The sequence below is a fragment of the Phascolarctos cinereus genome, unplaced genomic scaffold, assembly GCF_003287225.1.
Source record: "Phascolarctos cinereus isolate Bilbo 61053 unplaced genomic scaffold, phaCin_HiC Scaffold_7;HRSCAF=346, whole genome shotgun sequence".
NCBI lineage: Eukaryota > Metazoa > Chordata > Mammalia > Diprotodontia > Phascolarctidae > Phascolarctos > Phascolarctos cinereus.
The window spans coordinates 150948193-150966448 of NW_027556180.1; the positions used below are offsets into that span (position 1 = coordinate 150948193).

General features: G+C 38.5%; 1 protein-coding gene across 19 annotated transcripts in view; it reads right to left on the reverse strand.

The window, feature by feature from the left end:
* DOCK9 (dedicator of cytokinesis 9) overlaps positions 1 to 18256 on the reverse strand; it is a 357948-nt gene that overhangs the window by 29723 nt on the left and 309969 nt on the right. For 11 of the 19 annotated variants that reach the window (XM_078147288.1, XM_078147287.1, XM_078147291.1 and 8 more), the window contains 5 exons: positions 15833 to 15946; positions 15489 to 15704; positions 7299 to 7356; positions 5187 to 5264; positions 3581 to 3687 (listed from right to left, as the gene is read on the reverse strand). In XM_078147288.1, the coding sequence (XP_078003414.1) occupies positions 3581 to 3687; positions 5187 to 5264; positions 7299 to 7356; positions 15489 to 15704; positions 15833 to 15946 (573 nt within the window). The remainder of the gene's footprint in view (positions 1 to 3580; positions 3688 to 5186; positions 5265 to 7298; positions 7357 to 15488; positions 15705 to 15832; positions 15947 to 18256) is intronic. The other 8 variants (XM_020963989.2, XM_078147294.1, XM_020963987.2 and 5 more) reach the window with 1 other exon arrangement.

Sequence of the window (18256 nt, forward strand, 5' to 3'; positions counted from 1 at the left end):
AAATCAGATTTGAACTCAAATCTATCCTGACTCCAAGCCCAGCATTCTACCCACTGTATTACCTAGGTGATTTTTCTATGCCCTGTCGTCATTATTTTCTTTCCCAATCAATGAAAGGAGGCATCCCTTTTGCTAACCCAAGAGAAGAGAAGGGTCCTCTCCTTTAGACCAGAGTCATGAACAAAGAAATTTGCTATCTCTATCAATCCAGTTGAGGCTTGTCTTCTATCAGACATGAGTCTATTTTTTTAGATAGTTCTTTTAGAACCTCTTGAGGGGACCAATTTATGTACTTAATTGCATCTAGCAGCAAAAATTATACTAGCAATTATTTCCAGCAAATCATGTGCATCTTTTCACTTCAGCTTTTCCACAATCAAGAAACATCTGGCAAAGATAATCACCTTTCATAATAAAAGTCACTGTTTCCTGAAAAACTCTGATAGATTAAAAAGTACTATAAAACAGGAGGCATGTGGGATTCTCTCCCTCCTTCTGCACAGAAGCTGAAGTTTCCAAAGTTCTTAAAGTTTCACTTTTTTTTTCTTTTTACTACTAAAGGGATGCTATAGTTTAGCATTTTTGAAGGAAGGAGTCCAGTTAAAAACTCAATCTGTGAGTCCAGCAAAATCTCAACTTCCTGAGCCTAGAGAGCTGTAGGCTTAGATAATTTTCATGCTACTGAGTAAAAGAAATACCTCATAGACTGGACATTTCAATAAGAAAATTATAACCAAAGTTTTCATGAACATGAATCAGATCTTTATTATTTTCTGAAAACAGAATTTTTGAAACGGTCTTTGGAAAAATTGGGTTCTTTAACTGAAACAATCCCCAACATTTCATAGCCAGTTTCATTTAGAAGGCTATTCCATGGCATAGGTAATTGGGGTTATTCTGGTTTGGAAACAGATATCCTTATGCTTTTATCTTTTGCTAAGTCTTCTATAATTCCACTGTATGTTATATCCTAATCCCTTCAGAATTACATGCACTCTGGACTTTGTTAAAGATTAACTAATTTTATGCTTTAAAAACAAAGCAGGCAAACTCATCTTTGGATAATTGGTGATTAAAAATATCCTTGGTCCTCAGATTATTTCTAGTAGCTCAAAATGTTTATTTACTTTGTTACTTCAAATTGATCTCAGTCAGTCAAAGAGGATTTATTAAAGCACCTACTTCGTGCTAGGTACTGTGTTAAGTGCTAGGGATATAAAGACAGGTAAAAGACAGTTCCTCTCCTCAAGGACCTCATAATGATCTCTTAATTTTCGTGTTTACCAATTCATAAGCCTGCAGGAATGATTCCATTTTACTATGTCAACTAGATGAACATATTCAGAATTTTACTTATTGGCTCCTACATTTGTTATTTTATTGCTGATTACCAAGTTTAAGATGGGCAGCTGGGTGGTGAAATGGATAGAGTACTGGGCCTGGAGCCTAAGTTCAAATCTGGCCTCAGACACTTGCTAACTAGGTGACCATGGGCAAGTCACTTAAACTGTTTGCTTCAGTTTCCTCATCTGTAGAATGAGTTGGAGAAGAAAATGGCAAACTACTCCAGTATACTTGCCAAGAAAACCCCAAAATGGGGTCATGAAGACTCAGACATAACTGAGATGACTGAACAGTTTTTTTTTAACTTTTTTTTTGTTTGTTTTGCTGAGGCAATTGGGGTAAAGTGACTTGCCCAGAGTGACACAGATAGTGTTATGTGTCTGAGGCCAAATTTGAACTCAGGGCCTCCTGAGTCCAGGGCTCTTTCCACTGTGCCACCTAGCTGCCCCTGAACAAGGTTTTTAAAGATATGTTTACATCTGATTGGTTTGCATCCTGCCTTAGTAATCCCCAGGCACAAAGTGGAGGATTGGCTTTGACAGGCTGATCTGGTCAGCATCTGGTACCACACCATGCAGTTTGGGATCTTTTTTCTTTGTAATATTTTAAGTTTTACTAAGTGCTTTTCTCATAACAACCTCAGAAGGCAGTGAGGTCACATACTATTATCTACATTTTATAGATGAAAAAGAGGCTAAGAGAGAGATAAAGTGATCCATCCACAGTCACAAAGCTAGCAAGTTTCACAGCTAGGACTCAAAACCAGATCTTCAGATCAAAGAGTCAGTGTGGTGTAATGGAAAGGAAACTGGGATGGAGTCAGATGGACTAGGGTTACAATTCCAAATTTGTTTTTTTACCACTAAGGGGATGCTATAGTCAAACATTTTTGAAGGAAGGAGTCCAGGCAAAAACTCAATTTGTGAGTCCAGCAAAAACTCAACTCCCTCAGCCCAGGGATCTGTAGGCTTAGATAATTTTCATGCTACTGAGTAAAAGAAATACCTCATAGACTGGACATTTCAATAAGAAAATTATAACCAAGTTTTCATGAGCATGAATCAGATCTTTATTATTTTTTGAAAACAGAATTTTCCAAGCAGTCTTTGGAAAAACTGTTTCTTAACTGAAAAAATCCCCAACACTGTGCAGGCAGTTTGTTCATTTAGAAGGCTATTCCATGGCATAGGTAATTGGGGTTATTGTGGTTTGGAAATAGATATTCTTAATCATTTCTCACTAGCTGCTTTCTATTTCCCTTCTCCCCTGAGTTGGGTCATTTTTATTTAAAGTTATCCAAATTCTTTAAAGTATATACACTCTAAAGAAACAATGTGGTATAGTAGAAAGAGTACTATATTTAGAGTCAGGGGTTGTTGTTCAGCCATTTCAGCTGTGTCCAGTTCATCATGACCCCATTTGAGGTTTTCGTGGCAGAGATACTGGATTTGCCATTTCCTTCTCCAACTAATTTTACAGATGAGGAAACTGAGACAAACATAATTAAATGACTTGTCCAGAGTCACGCAGCTAGTGTTTGAGACCAGATTTGAACTCCAGGCTTGCCACTCTTCCATTGTACCAATCACCTGCCCGTAGAGTCAGGGACCTAGGTTCAAATCTTCACCCTGCCATGTGACCTTGAGTCATGTAATTTCTCTGGGCCTGCTTCTATAAAACTAGAGGACTGGCTTAGATGATTGCCAGGTCCCTTCCAGCTCTAAACACAAGAACATCTTATTAAAGATCTTTCAAACATAAGGAAACAGAAAAGATTTCTAGGCAATTGCCCTAAAGTGGGGCCAAGCAGGATCTAACTGCTTTGAATTTCATGTAATATGTCTAAACTAAGGCTGAATTTTAAAGCAGATTAGATAAGAGCAATGATTTCTAAAGCTAAAGAGTTTTAATTCCTACTTCCAGAGCAATGGAGGGTTACTGTGAAGCTGTTTACAGTCAGCTCTCCTCTAATGCTTACACGTGCAGCTTCCCCATACCTCCCCTCCCCCTAGCTTAGAGGATGCTTCCTAGCGAAGAAGAATTACAGCCTTTGTGGCTCCCAGCAACGGACAGAATGATCTTAATAAGATCTGAGAGTGGCTGCAGCTGCAGAGGAAAGAAAAGCATGAAAAAAGGTGGTGGGTCTAGAAGCCTGTTGGGAAGCAAATAGCAGGAAAAGGCCAATCATGATATGGTCAAGTAACGGAGTAACCCAATGGGAAATCTAAGCACTCACCTCATTAAAATGGACATCTTGCATCCCAACGTCTTCCATCATTGAGGCCTCTTCATCTATATTGGGAGTAATTACCCTGAAGGCTGTGCATCCTTGCCTAAACATGCCTAGCAAATTTGAAAGAAAGAGATTTGAAGAGTTAATTGCCTGAAAGTAGGTGAACTCAATTAACTCAAGGTTCCTTCCTGCTGAGGGCAGGGGGAGTGTTTCCATTTTCAAAAGGATGTGGCCAAGTCTTGAAATAGGCCAAGCCTTAAGGACACACTCAGAGGAGGGAAGTCAATGCTGCTGTTTACTTCTCCTGAGTGTTAGTCCTTTCTTTACACACCCCCTCCTTTCATATTTTCTTTAACTTTAATCTTCAAGTTTCCTAATCAGTTCTGTTTTAACAAGTTCACTTATTTTAAAACAGCATTTCATGTTAGCATATATTATCTAAAGGCTCTCGATGTCATGATTATGGGCTATCAATCAAATTCACAGTAAATGCATAATTCTTGAATTGCAGGAAATAGCATTCACAGTAAAATTATGTTCAATTAAATCAGAACAGATTTGTCAGGATAATCACCACCTAGATACCAAGATAAATGTGTAAACCAAGACCATCAAAAGAGGAAACAGGCAACTAAAAGAATCCCACTTCTTCAAGCCTCAATAATATAACAAAATACAGTTTGCCTCACCCAGCATGACTGAGGGTAAAGCAACACGTCATGATTTACATGTAGCCCTCTCTCTCTAAAATGAGATGGGGATATTAAATGAAAGCACTTGGACGGCACCATTTACAAGGGGAAACTTGGACACAGGATTAGCTGGTTTCCCCATTAGTTGCCTCTAGAACATACCCCACCCAAGATGGAAACAGGATAAGGAATGGCACTGCTTTGGAAATTCAGATACACCTATATTCTGGGCAGGAAACACAACAACAACAAGAAAAATCTAGGTTAAAATTAGAGCTAGGACAAACAGCTGGGATCAACTTCCTTAAAGTACTTCCAACTATTTCAGGTCTATATGATGATGATGGTGGTGGTGGAGGAACGGTATTTGCCTTAGTTGGGCAACCACTTGAAATGTCAGCTGAGTAATAGTTATTAAGTGGGGTAGTACTTCAACCACAGAATGACGTAGAAAAGACTGCTTTCTATTTCACAATTAGATACTTCCGCCATATGCAAGGGAAATAGGCCCTTGCCATTGATGGATTAATATGATGTCACTAATTAAGTTGTTTGGTTATTACTATTACTTCCGTAACAGGAAATTTGGGTTTTATGAATGAAAATTATGAACAAAGAAGCCAAACCATGAGTTTGGCAGGGGCAAACAAAACCTGACCCTTAAAAACCTCAGGCTAAGCTACTAAGTCAGTTGACAAAATATAATTTGGCATTAGCAGGGTTAAATCAAGATGTTAAGGAGTTTTATATAGATAAGCTCTCTTGCCAACCACAGAAGAGCTCAAGAAAGGGAGGGAGAGAGGGGTGGAAATTGAAAGGCATCTGTTCAAAGGTGACCAAGAAAAGCCCAACACCAGTGGACAGCAACAAGTAGTGGCAGTCCTGGCTGCTAGAGGAGAGGTCGCCCCCAGGCTCACCTCCCCGACTGCTCCTCTGGAAGGTGCTGTGGCTGCAGGGGAGGTAGGATAGCTCCCGTCGGGATGTTATATCTGCTTCTAAATATGAGGAAATGGATTACCTGATGATGATCTTAACAGAGAATCCTAAAAGCAGTAACAGGACATGATACTTTCTTTAAAATTTTTTTTCTTTTGCCTTCCTCTTTGGATTTGTGACAATGTTTAATTTATTTTAACTCGGTACATTCAAGGTGGACAGCCTCAAATGCCAAGACGCATCCCCTTTATTCTTTGCATTCAACCCTCCGTTCAACACCACTTCTGGAATGACTCTCTCTTTTCCTGCTGGCATAACATTGATGCTCTCCAGGGTATTTTCCTGTAGTGAAGGATGACCTTAGAACCAGCTTCTTCTGCAGGAGCAAAGGTTGCTGGCAGATACTGTGATAATTTTAGAAAGGAAGAAGACTGACAGATAAAAAAAGGATCTAGTCAAGGTGAGCTTGCCAAACGCCCAGTAAGCTTGTAACATAACAGGCCATAATAGCAGCAGCTCACATTTAAAGTTTACAAAGCATTTCCCCTCCTCATAAATAATACCATTTCCATTTTATAGATGAGCAAACGAAAGCATGGGGACATTAAATGACTTGTCTGGAGCCACACAAGTAGCGAGGCAAACAAAATCCTTCTAAGTACATTGTGGAGAGGCAGTAGTGATGTAATGGATGCCAATTCCATCCAATTCCAATTATGCCTTTTTCTAGTTACGTGACTGTAGGCTAGTCACTTAACCATTATGAACTTCAATTTCCTCATCTGCAAAATAGGAATAAGACAACTCACACTCACCACCCTTTCTGAATTTCTATGAGGAAGGGCAGGAAAAATAATAACAGCAACAATAATAATAGTTAACATTTATACAGTGCCTACTACGTGCTAGGAATCGTTGCAAAACACTTTACAAATCTTATCTTATTTGATTCTTATAACAGCCCTGGAAGGGCTTTACAGCTGAGGAAACTGAGTCAGACAGAAGTTAAGTGATTTGCCTAGGGTCACACTCTTAGGGCTGGATTTGAAGTCAGGTGTTCCTGATTCCTGGCCAGTGTTCTATCCAGTACACCTGCCTAAACCAGGGAGCAGAGTTATGATTTCATTGCTATAGAGATCTCCTTCATAGAGAAACCCCCTCTATAAATGCAGGTTGGCCCTCTTTTGCAACTGTTAGTCTTAGAGACCCACTTAGAGAATTCAGAGGTTGAGTGACATATACAAAGTCAGTATATGTCAGAGGCAATGCATGAACCTGGCTCTGAGGCCAACTCAAACCTTAATTTCTATTTAAACATGAATTGTTTTTCATTATTCTATCCCTTGTACCCAATCCAGCACCTAACACATAGGTACTTAAAAAATATTTGTTGAATTAAATTCATGCCCCTAGATTAGAAAATAAATAAGAACAGACTGATAAAATGAGCATTTCTACCCTGACACCTACCCCTTCAATCTGTCTCTTTTATCCCAAAGTGGAACATTTATTTTCCATTGGGATGAAGGCTATACATCTGGAAGATTTCCCAGGGTTCTCAAAAATGAACTCTATGTTCAATAGAGTGCTTGCAGCTGACCAACGACATCATGCTCCTGAACACCCTGAGTTATGAACCAAGCCTTCAAAAGGAAAAGGGGTTGGTTCTATGAGAGGGTACTACTTTGGGAAAGATCAAGTCTTTTTGCCCATTGGTTCATGCTCGGCAACAAATATCATGACTGTTGTTAGAAACCTTCAGCAAAAATTGCAGTATAAGGCTTTAGGAAGGAAAAAAAAATCTTCGACTACCATGTTAAAGAAGGGTGTCTGACAATCTACATCTTTCTGGTGGTACTGTCTTTAAAGAATCATTTTGGGTCTACTTTTTCTTTTAAAAACCTTTGCTTCCTCTTTTGTTTCAAAAAGTTTGCTTCAGGGGGTGCCAGATGGTCTTCACACAGCTTCATAGTTAACATCCTCCTAAGATGTCTATACACCAGAAGAAGAAAATATTTCCAGCACAGCAGTCCACTAAACACACCTCATAAATCCAGACAAAGCTCCACAAAACACCGGCAATCGCTTCTTACCTTTCCTTGTAAGATATTCAGCCACCAAGGCTGTCACGTGGACATAGCACATAGCTGCCTGTAAAATAAAACATCATACATTAGACATGTCATTAATGACATTTTATATCTGGGTAACACTTTACAGTTAACAGACCCTTTACATATATTCTATCATGTACTATAAAAATCTGGTAAAGTAACTGCAGTCACTTCTAGTTACTAAGGTAACTAAAAAAAAAAAAGCTCATTAGGCTGACCGTTCACTGGTTGAGGAAGGATCAAAAAGAAAAATATTGTGTAGCCATGGAACTGAAACTTCCACAACTGGCTGTTTGAAATGAAAGTTTATGGATGGAAAAAGGGAATCAAAAGGACAGATGCTTGTTCCATAACCACAGAAAGCTTCAAAATTCAAAAACAGTATGTGTATGTCTCTTTGAGGAGCTGCTACCATCACTTACACTAACGGAATGACTCCATGTATTTGGTAAGATATTGATCACACACAACCTGCTTCAATTTAAAATTAGTAACTAAACTGAGGGTCAAAATATAACCCTGAGGACTATTACCCATTAAATCTCAATTCTGATCACAGGTATTGTTTTAACCAGAAGGATAAAACACAAACATCATTATCTTTCCCCCCAGAACTGGGAACCTGTGGCCTTGAGGCTGGAAGTGGCCCTTAAGTCCTCCTGTGTGGCCTTTTGACTGAATCCAGACTTTACAGATAAGTTTGGATTCGTCAAAGGGCCACACTTGAGGACCTAGAGGGCCACAAGCAGCATAGGCTGCAGGTTCCCCACCCCTGCCTCAAACTTATGCCTCATTTGAACTCCTCTGTCATGGGTGAGGGCAATGTCATCCTTGCTGTCACCCAGCTTTACAACCTAGGCATCATGGCATTATCACTCTTCTTCATCCTACATATCTAATCAATTGCAAAATCGTGTCATTTCTATCTCCACAACATCTCTTGCATAAGTCCCCTTCTCTCTTCAGGCCACTTGAGTTCAGCCCTCATCACCTCTCACTTGTATGAACTACTCAAGTAACCTCCTAATTAATCTCTCTGTCTAAAATTTGTCCCACTCCAATCCATCTTCCACAAAGAAGAGTGATCTTTCTGAAGTATGGGTCTGACCATGTCACTCCTTTTTTTTTTCAATCTTTCACACAATTCATAAACATTTTGGAGTTTACTTTTAATTATAATTTTGATTTGGCTTTTTAAATAGTTTGCCATTATGAATTTCAGTTATATACATTCCAATGGCTCCTTATCACAAGGATCAGATTCCTCTAGTTTGGCATTCAAAATTCTTCACAAAAAACCTGGAAAGATTTACATGAACTGATACAAAGTGAAATGAGTAGAACCAGGAGAACACTGTACACAGTAACAGCAATATTATATGATGATCAACTGTGAAGGACTTAGCTATTCTCAGCAAAACAGTGATCCAGCACAGTTCTGAAGGACTTATGAGGAAAAATGCTATCCATTTCCAGAGAAAGAACTGATGGAGTCTGAATGCAGATTAAAGTATATTTATTTTTCTTGGGTTTTTTTGGTCTGTTTTCTTTCACAACATTACTAACATGGAAATATATTTTCTATGACTGCACATGTATAACCTATATCAAATTGCTTGCCTTCTCAATGAAGGGGGAGGGGAAAAAGAAGGGGAGAGAATTTGGAACTCAAAATTTAAAAAAATGAATGTTAAAAATTGTTTTTCTAAGTAATTGGGGGAAAAATAAAATATTAAATTTTTAAAACTCTTCATAACCTGGTTCCAACTTACCTTTCCAACTTTATTATATTTACTTTCATTTCACGAACTCTATGGTTTAGCCAAACTGGCCTTCCAATTCTGGTCTTCCTGCCTTTGCAGTGACTGTTCCTTATGCCTGGAATTCACTTTATTTTCATCTATGCGTCTCAGAACCCTAACGACCTTCAAGACTCAGCTCAAATGTCACTCTATACATGAAAATCTTCACTGATCCACCTGGCTACTAGTATAGAAGTTCCCAAACTTTCTTTGCTTTGTACTGCCCTTAGTGTCTCAGTAATTTTTTTCACAGCACTTCTGGGCCAAAAGAAATACCTAACAAGAGCTCTACTTTTTAAGCAGTTAGGTCAAAATTTTGAAATAGCCTGACATGTTCCTGTGAGCTATGGCACCATGGGCCATGGTAGTGCATAGTTTTAGAAATGAGGTATTAGTGCCTTTTTTCCCAATTTTGTGTGTATGTGTATATCTATGAGTGTATGTTTGTTTGTATGGGGTGGGTGTGAGTGTTTATAAGGGCATGGATATGTTCATCCAGATAGACAGATAGTTAGATATACATACAGATATGGGTATATATTTTGATATCCATATGTATATGTGTGTAAACATACATACATACATACATACATACATACATACATACATACATACATACATATGTCTACTTCCACAAGCTCACTGAAAGCAGGGACTATTTCACTTTTGCCTTTGTAACCCCATAAACTAGCATAGTGACTGGCATATCACTGACATCTAATAGATGATCCCTGACTGATTAGTTGATTTTTGTTAAAAATTTCTATAACATCTGCTGCATTTTCTTAAAGTGGATAGAATAAAGGAGACTGTTCTCATTTTAAGAAATGTTCAAGAAATAGGAATTAGATTCTAAAAAGAGAAATGAGTAGAACCAGGAGAACACTGTATATTGTAATAGCAATGTATGATGATCGACTGTGAATGACTTGGCTGTTCTCAGCAATACAATGATCCAAGACAATTCTGAAGGACTTATGATGAAGATCCTAAAAAGATTCTAAAAAGAAACTCTCCCTCTCTATTCAGCCTCTCAATTTTAAGTTAAATATATCTATGTATAAACACACATTTTATATTAGCTAAATATATATTTTATCATATATTATAGATGTATGCATACATATATACATATTTATCAAATACATATATCCACTAAATACATATCTTCACCATCTACACACATACATACATACATACATACATACTCAAATGTATTTAACTTAAAATTGAGACACACACATATTTTTCTGGTCTTTCAATTTTAAGCTGTCTTAGGTAGACAAAAGCTTAACTACAAAATCCAACCAGCTGACCTAATCATAAAAGAGAAGTCACTCTGGTAGGAGACCAAATATGTACAAGGTACTAATTATTAAGAATCTAGTTAACTGATTTGTGACTAGAAATAAACAAAGCTGAAAAATCTAGTTATAAGATCATTGCCCGTGACAAGGAATTCTGAGATAGCATGTGATACTACTACTATTTACAATAAGTATAATAATTCATATTTTAAAATATGTTGTTGCTCGAAAATTACTTCATCACAATAATTCTGTGAGGTGAGTACTTCATGTTTCATTATTTCTGTTTGTATAAAGGAGAAAACTAAGGTCCAGAGAGATTAATTAACTTACTCATGGTCCCAGAATTATTAAATGTTAAGAATCTTGATTAAAATCCAGGTCTTCAGTGATCTTTTTGCTATAACACACTGTTAGGAATGATCTCACATACAGTCCTGTCCAGCGAACATTTGTCTGTGGATTGCTGTTACCATCATGTTGCCATGAAGGCTGGCAGAAGCTGCATGATACTCTGGCCAAGGGTGGACAGCTTGGCTACTCTTTGGGGCATGAAGTGGTGGAAACAGTGCTGGCTTAGGAGTCAGGAGAACCTGAAATCAAATCCCAGTTCTAACACTTATTAGTTTTGTGACCTCAGGCAAGTGGAATAACTTTTCTTTTTTTTTTTTTTAATGTTGGTAAATTTTATTGATTTATTTTTTCTTTATATTTTTTATTCTTTGTTTCAAAGTATGGTTGTCTGGCTGGAGGTGGGGGAAGATTATATTTAGAAATGATAGTTATATAAAAACAAAAAATATCAATATATTTTATTTTAATAGTATTTTCCCCAATTACATAAAGACAATTTTTAGCATTCATTTTTATAAGATTTTAAGTTCCAAATTTTCCTACCTCGCTTCCTCCCTTCCCTACCCTCTTTCTAAAAGGGCAGGCAATTTGATATAGCTTACACATGTGTCATCACAGTTGTGAAAAAGAAACAGATTTAAAAGGGAAAAAATGAAAAGAATAAAGTAAATGAAAAGTTGTACTTCAATCTGCATTCGGATTCCATCAATTCTTTATCTGGATGTGGATAGCATTTTCCTTTGTGAGTCCTTGGTACTTATCTTGGATCATTGGGCTACTGAGAGGAGCTGAATCATTCATAGCTGATCACTACACAATGTTACTGATACTATGTACAATGTTTTCCTGGTTCTGCTCATTTCACTTTGCATCAGTTCATATGAGTCTTTCCGGGGTTTTTTCTGAAATCTGCCTGTTCATCATTTGTTATAGCACAAAGGTGTTCTATTTCATTAATATACCATAGATTGTTCAGCCATTCCCCAACTGGTGGGCCTCCCCTCAGTTTCCAATATTTTGTCACCAGAAAAAGGGACGAGATAAATATTTTTGTACATGTAGTTCCTTTTCCCTTTCTTATCATCTCTTTGGGATACAGACCTAGTAGTGGTATTGCTAGATTAAAGGGTATACACAGTTTGGTTGCGCAGTCAACAACTCCACCAAAAGTGCATTAGTGCCCCAATTTTCCCACATCCTTTTCAACATTGATCATTTTCCTTTTTTTTTTGATATAAATTTATTTTTAGTTTTCAACATTTACTTCCACAAGATTTTGAGTTCCAAATTTTCTCCCCATCTCACCCCTCCCCCCACCCCAAGATGGCATGCATTCTGAATACCCCTTGCCCTAGTCTGCCCTCTCTTCTATCTGTCCCCGCCCCTCTCTTAACCTCTTCCCCTTCTATTTTCCTGTAGGACAGGATAGACTTCTGTACCCCATTTTCTGTATTTCTTATTTCCCAGTTGCACGTGAAAACATTTTTTTAAACATGTGTTTTTAAAACTTTGGCTTCCAAATGTTCTCCCTTCCTCCCTCCCCACCAACCCTCACTGAAAAGGCAAGCAACTCAATATAGGTTATACATGTGCAGTTACGCAAAACACTTCCATAGTAGACATGTTGTGAAAAACTAACTCTATTTCCTTTAATCCTATCCTGCCCCCCCATCTATTGTACTCTTTCTTTTGACCTTGTCCCTCCTCAGAATTATTTCCTTCTGATTACCCCCTTTCCCAATCTGCCCCCCTTTCTATTATACCCCCGCTCTCTTGTCCCCTTCCTCCCCTATTTTCCTGTAGGGTAAGAGAGATTTCCATACCCAATTGAATGTGTATGTTATTCCCTCCTTAAGCCAAATCCTATGAGAATAAGATTCACTCATGGAATAACTTTTCTAATGCTCAGTTTCCTCATCTGTAAAGTGGGGATGACAATATCTATCTCACAGGGTTAGGCTTTTGTGACAGAATGTATACAAAATGCTCTGCAGATTTTAAGGGAACATATAAATATTGGCTATTCTTATTTTTCTCCTTGCTGTCCTTTGCATGCACACAGCCAAAGCAGACTTGAGACACTTTTAAAGGCACCCTCACATCTAAGCAAACACTATGATGGAGGCTTTGGGGCTAGAAAAGAAGAGATGTCCCCCCTTAATTTCTGCACTAATGGAAAGGACTAGGATATGGAAAACTCTCTTAGGAAAATTTAAACCTCTGGTTCTAATAGCATAGGTGACACTCCATTTCATAAGAATTTTTTGCCTTTGGTCTTCATTCAGTCAGTCAATAAATCAATAAGAATTTATTAAGCATTTACCGTACCACTGTAGCCCTTTTTATCTACTTTGGGCCACTCTGAGAAAAGGCCCACACCAGCCATGCCCCATTCTCCGGATTCTACCACAATGTGGTACCCTATCCACCCTTCCAGCTCCATTAGAATCTAAGCTTGTCAAGAATAGAGTTGGTCACCAGAGCTTAGCAAAGTAGTAAGCACTTAATAAATGCATAGTTACTTGATTTAACTTGAGTGCCAGCACTGTGCTAGGCACTGGGCACATAAACAAGGAGGGGCAGAGAATAAGCATTCACATAGCACCTACCGTTTTCCAGACACTGTGCCAAGTGCTTTGCACAAATACTGTCCCATTTGATCCTTATGACAACCCTGTGAGACAAGAGCAATTATTTATCTATCTTTTGACTCTTTTGTTATCTCCAGCACTTGGCACAGTGCCTGGCACGCAGTAGGTGCTTAATACACTGCGTTTACTGATCAATTGAAGAGGATTCAGAAGAACACTGATTGTAATAGACTAAGTTATTCAGCGTTGCTAATCTCAGCACAGCATAGAGCACAGAGAACTGACCTTAAAGTCAAGAAGAACTGTGTTCAAATTGTGCCTCAGACGCTTACTAGCTACTAGCCTGGGTAAGTCACTTAACCTCTCTGTTTGTCTCAGTTTCCTCATCTGTAAAAGGAAAACATTAGACTCAATGGCCTCTCAGGTCCCTTTCAGCTCTAAAATCTATAATCCTATGATGCCTCTAGTTCAGGTTATAACCAGATAGTCCTGACAGCAGAGAATAAAATGCAAGACTAATTAGTTCCTTTTGGCATCCGGGGGGTTTATTTTTTTGAAATAACTATTTATCAAACCCCAGACCACATGATTTCCTTTCACCTGAAATACAGTGACAGGAGAGTTGACATGGGTTCTAAATGTCAGTGAACTATAATGAGCTTTTAATACTTAGATGATGGTTCAATAGGAATCGATCAAAACACATAAATATTTGTGATTTTTTGTGCACTGCCTTCCATATACATTGAATTTTATTTGGAAAAAATACTGATGGTGGATTTTAAAAGTAACCCTAGCAGCAACAACTAAACTACTTTAAGTTAAACATAACAGACATCAAAGTGAACATAATTTCCCAATTATTGTAGGCTGTAAAAATGATTTTACTGATGGGATGTATAAGGGAGGGGAGAAGGAGAAATCTTCCCACAGCATCTCTTCCCAACACCTACTGCATAAAGAATAACTTCCTAGATCGAGTCCTCATCTAAGAAGTTGCAGGAAAAATCTTTGGGCCAAGCTGATTGCCCCAGCTCCCCAAACCCAGAGCCTAAAACAAATCGGGCTGGGAGCAGGCAATAATTTTAATTCAAGTATTTTTTTAAGTGACTAAGTGACTGTCTCCTATCTGATCTCTCTGACTTCATTCAGTATCTTCCTCTTTCAATTCATCCTGTATAATGATGGCTGAATAATCATCCTAAAACATTATTTTGATCATATCATTCTTCCATCAAAAGCCTTCAGTAGTTCCCCAAAGGTTATGGGATAAATTATGAATTATCCTGACATTCAAGGCCTTCAAAATCTGACCCCAAGCTACTTTTCCAGCCTTACCTCTTATTACTTTACCAACTGACCTCTAGCACACTGCCTATCTACTGAATGCCATCTAAAATTCCCTTCTCTATGTCTCTGCTCTCTGTTACCTTCCCTAACTGAAATGTTTCCCTTCTAGATGCAAATGCTATCCATCCTTCAAGGTCCAACTCCATCTTTTCCTGGCCATTACAATCCACAGTGATCTCACTCACTCTTGCCTGAACTCAGAAGCACCTTTTAACTTTAAATGCTTTATTTTAATATTTTCTTTCCATGTAAAATCAATTTTTAAGCTACATTTTGTTTTTATAATTTTGAGTTCTCAATTCTCTCCCACTGTCCCTCCTCTCCTTGATAAGGCAAGAAACTTGATAAAGGTTATACATAGCACTTCTTAGGGAAGACTCATAATGTTAATTAACTTTCTATGTGTGTCTTATCTCCCCAGTTAGACTAGAAGCTCCCTTGAAGCAGGAACTTATATTTCTTTCTATCCCCTATGGCAGAGGTGTCAAACAAGGGACTGGCTTGTAACTCGCCCAAATGCGGACCCATATTAAAATGTAACTGGGAAATAATTAAAAAAATAAACAAAAAAGACAATGAACATAAATAATGTTAATATGTGGCTTACAGGGATCCATTACATACAGTTTGGTGGCCTCTATTTCTACCTGAGTTTGCCACCACTGCTCTATAGTCTTCACTGTATGTTTATGCACAAAATCTTAACTGATGAATGACACCTTATTATATTATCTAAATCACAAACCCAAAGGTTTTTAAGGCTACCTCAGAGAGATCCCCATTTTTGACATGGATTCTTGCCATGCTGTCCAGCCACGTCTTTCTGAGTTCTGGAGTGCTTGCATAGGACTTGGCCAAACTGTACTGGAGGTCCACCAGCATCTCAGGATCATTTTCATGCTCCTTCATTTGAGCTGTGGCCATTAAGACTGTGCGAATGCGTTTGGTCAAATCCTTTACATCAGATGAGAAGCTAGTGTGCTAAAACGAAAGAAGACGGACACATGTAAGCCTTCATGGATTCAGTTCCTGGTACAAACACATCTTGGAGTTCCGGTCAGAAATTGAGGGTTTCTACTCACTCCTCTACAAAGACAAGGGCTACCCACCTTAATAAGCCTGTCACTGTTGGCACAGTTATTGATGATGGAAAGGGACTGCTGGAATCTGGTTCCTCCAATTCCGACAACATCTGCTATCAGTTGGCTTACAGAAATGATAACCTTGAAGAAATACCAATAGGATCTAATCAATTCTCATTCAAATATCTACTCTGTGAGACTGTAGTTTCAGTTATGATGTTTATAGAGATAGTATTAACTATTTTAAGCAGTGGTTCTTTGAATGTAGCTAAAAAAATGTTCTCAAAGTGTTTTTATTCCTTTAGATTTCTTCTGAAGGGTAACTTCAAATTCACTGGAGGACTTGTATAATGAAACTTGAGTTAGCAGAACATCTGATGACAAGAATTAGATAAATTAACTGGTAATAATTCATAAAAATTCACTCTCTTTTTTCAGTGACCTTTTTTTTCCCAATTACATGTAAAAATAATTTTTAACTTTTGTTTTTCACAATTTTGAGCTAAAAATTCTCTTCCACCCTCCCCCCTCTTTGAGAAGGCAAGCAATTTCATAAAGTTTATGCATGAATTCACATTTTTCTAAGGCCTTAAGGTTTATGAAGGGTTTTCTTCCTAATACAGTAAATCAATCAATCAACAGTGTTTGTTAAGTGCCTACCATGTTTCAGGCACTGTTCCAGATGCCAGTGATACAAGCGTAAAGCATGGAACAAGGCAAGAAAGTAGATATACTATTATGAATCCTTTGCAGTGGGAAAGGGAAATGGAATAATGCTCTTTTGATCCTCACAACAAAACTGTGAGGTAAGTATTATTATGATCCCTTTTTTAGAGTTGGGGAAATCAAGGCAAATTGGGGGTACAGATGAGAACACTGAACTTCAGGAAGGTTTGGTAATTTATAAGATCATGATAATGTGGAAAGAATGCTGAACTTGGGAGCTGGGAGAAACTTGGATTGGATTTACATCTCTTAAAAATGTACCACGCTGGGGCAGCTAGGTGGCGTGGTAGATAGAGCACCAGCTCTGCAGTAAGGAGGGCCTGAGTTCAAATATGGCCTCAGACCAAACACTTGACACTTAACTAGCTGTGCGACCCTGGGAAAGTCACTTAACCCCAACTGCCTTAAGCATATATACATATCTCAGGCCGCTGAAAAATCTCTGACCTCTATTTCCTCATCTGTAAATTGAGGACATTACCCCTGGTACTCTACCTGACAGAGGTATTGACAGGGTCAAAGGAGACTATGTGTGTATGGTAAACCCTAAAGTCCTACAAACATTCTACAACCTATTAAATTACTTACTTATGTTCAGGAAGTCACTGAATTACGAAGTGGTCTTCTGACTCCAAGGCCAGTGTTCTTACTTAGTCAATAGCACCTCCAACCAAACGTTATTTGTACATTTACTTATTGCCTTCGAAAGCTTGGTGTTTTTTTTGGGGGGGAGAAGTGGGGTGAGGTAAAGGGTCAGGGAAAAGACATTCCACCCTCTTTTTCCTGCAAGTTCCTTGAGGCAGTCATTTATCAGGTCTCCCACTTCATCCAGGGCCACCTCCAGTTGTCCTGATCTATACCTTACCACTGGACCCACATGGCTCCAGAGGAAAAAGTGAAGCTGGAGACTTTACATCACCCTCCTTCTCTTAAATCCAGTTCGTTTGCAAGCATCACCTTCCTGATGTCATGGTCCTCTTCAAGAACAAAGGACAAACAATAACCAGTCAGTAGTATGAGCTGCCCCACTGATGACCCAATTGGCCAGTTCCAGTTGGGCAACATAGTTCTTTCCTTCCCTCTGCTCCTTCTTCCTCTCCCTCTGTCCACATAGGGTATCATACCCTTACCTGTAGGTGCTCTGCCCAAAGGAATATAAATTTTGATCTTTTGATTACTGAAACCTCATAAGCTATCTTGGGGTTTATGCACTAAGTTTCTTTCTTAACATGCCTTAAGCCCAAATCACTCTAGTTCTCATTGATTGCCCAACAATAGGTCTCAGACCTAGCCCCACTGAGACTTGGTCATAGTTTGGGCCCGGATGGCTCCAGTAAATATAAACAGCCATTGTTTCTATTTTGGCCAGAAACCCTAAGAGTCTTCCCCTCCCAGATTAATGTTTGTTTGTTTGTTTTTACATTCTCTGCCTCATTTCTTACCTAGCCTAGCCTTAATCACTGAATGGGTTTTGCCTCAGGCAAACTGAAACCTGGAAAAGACCTTAGCTTAGAAAGGTCAAGGTCTCCCATTACATCAGGACCATCTCTAGTCTTTCTGATCTATATCTTGCCGTTGGACTCAGATGACTCTGGATGAGAAAGTGAGTCTGGTGACTTTGCACAGCCCTCCCTCACTTAAATCCAATTCACTCGCAAGTCATGGCATCACCTCCCTAATGTCAAGGTCTTCTAGAAGAAGAAGAACAAACAACAACAACCTCCT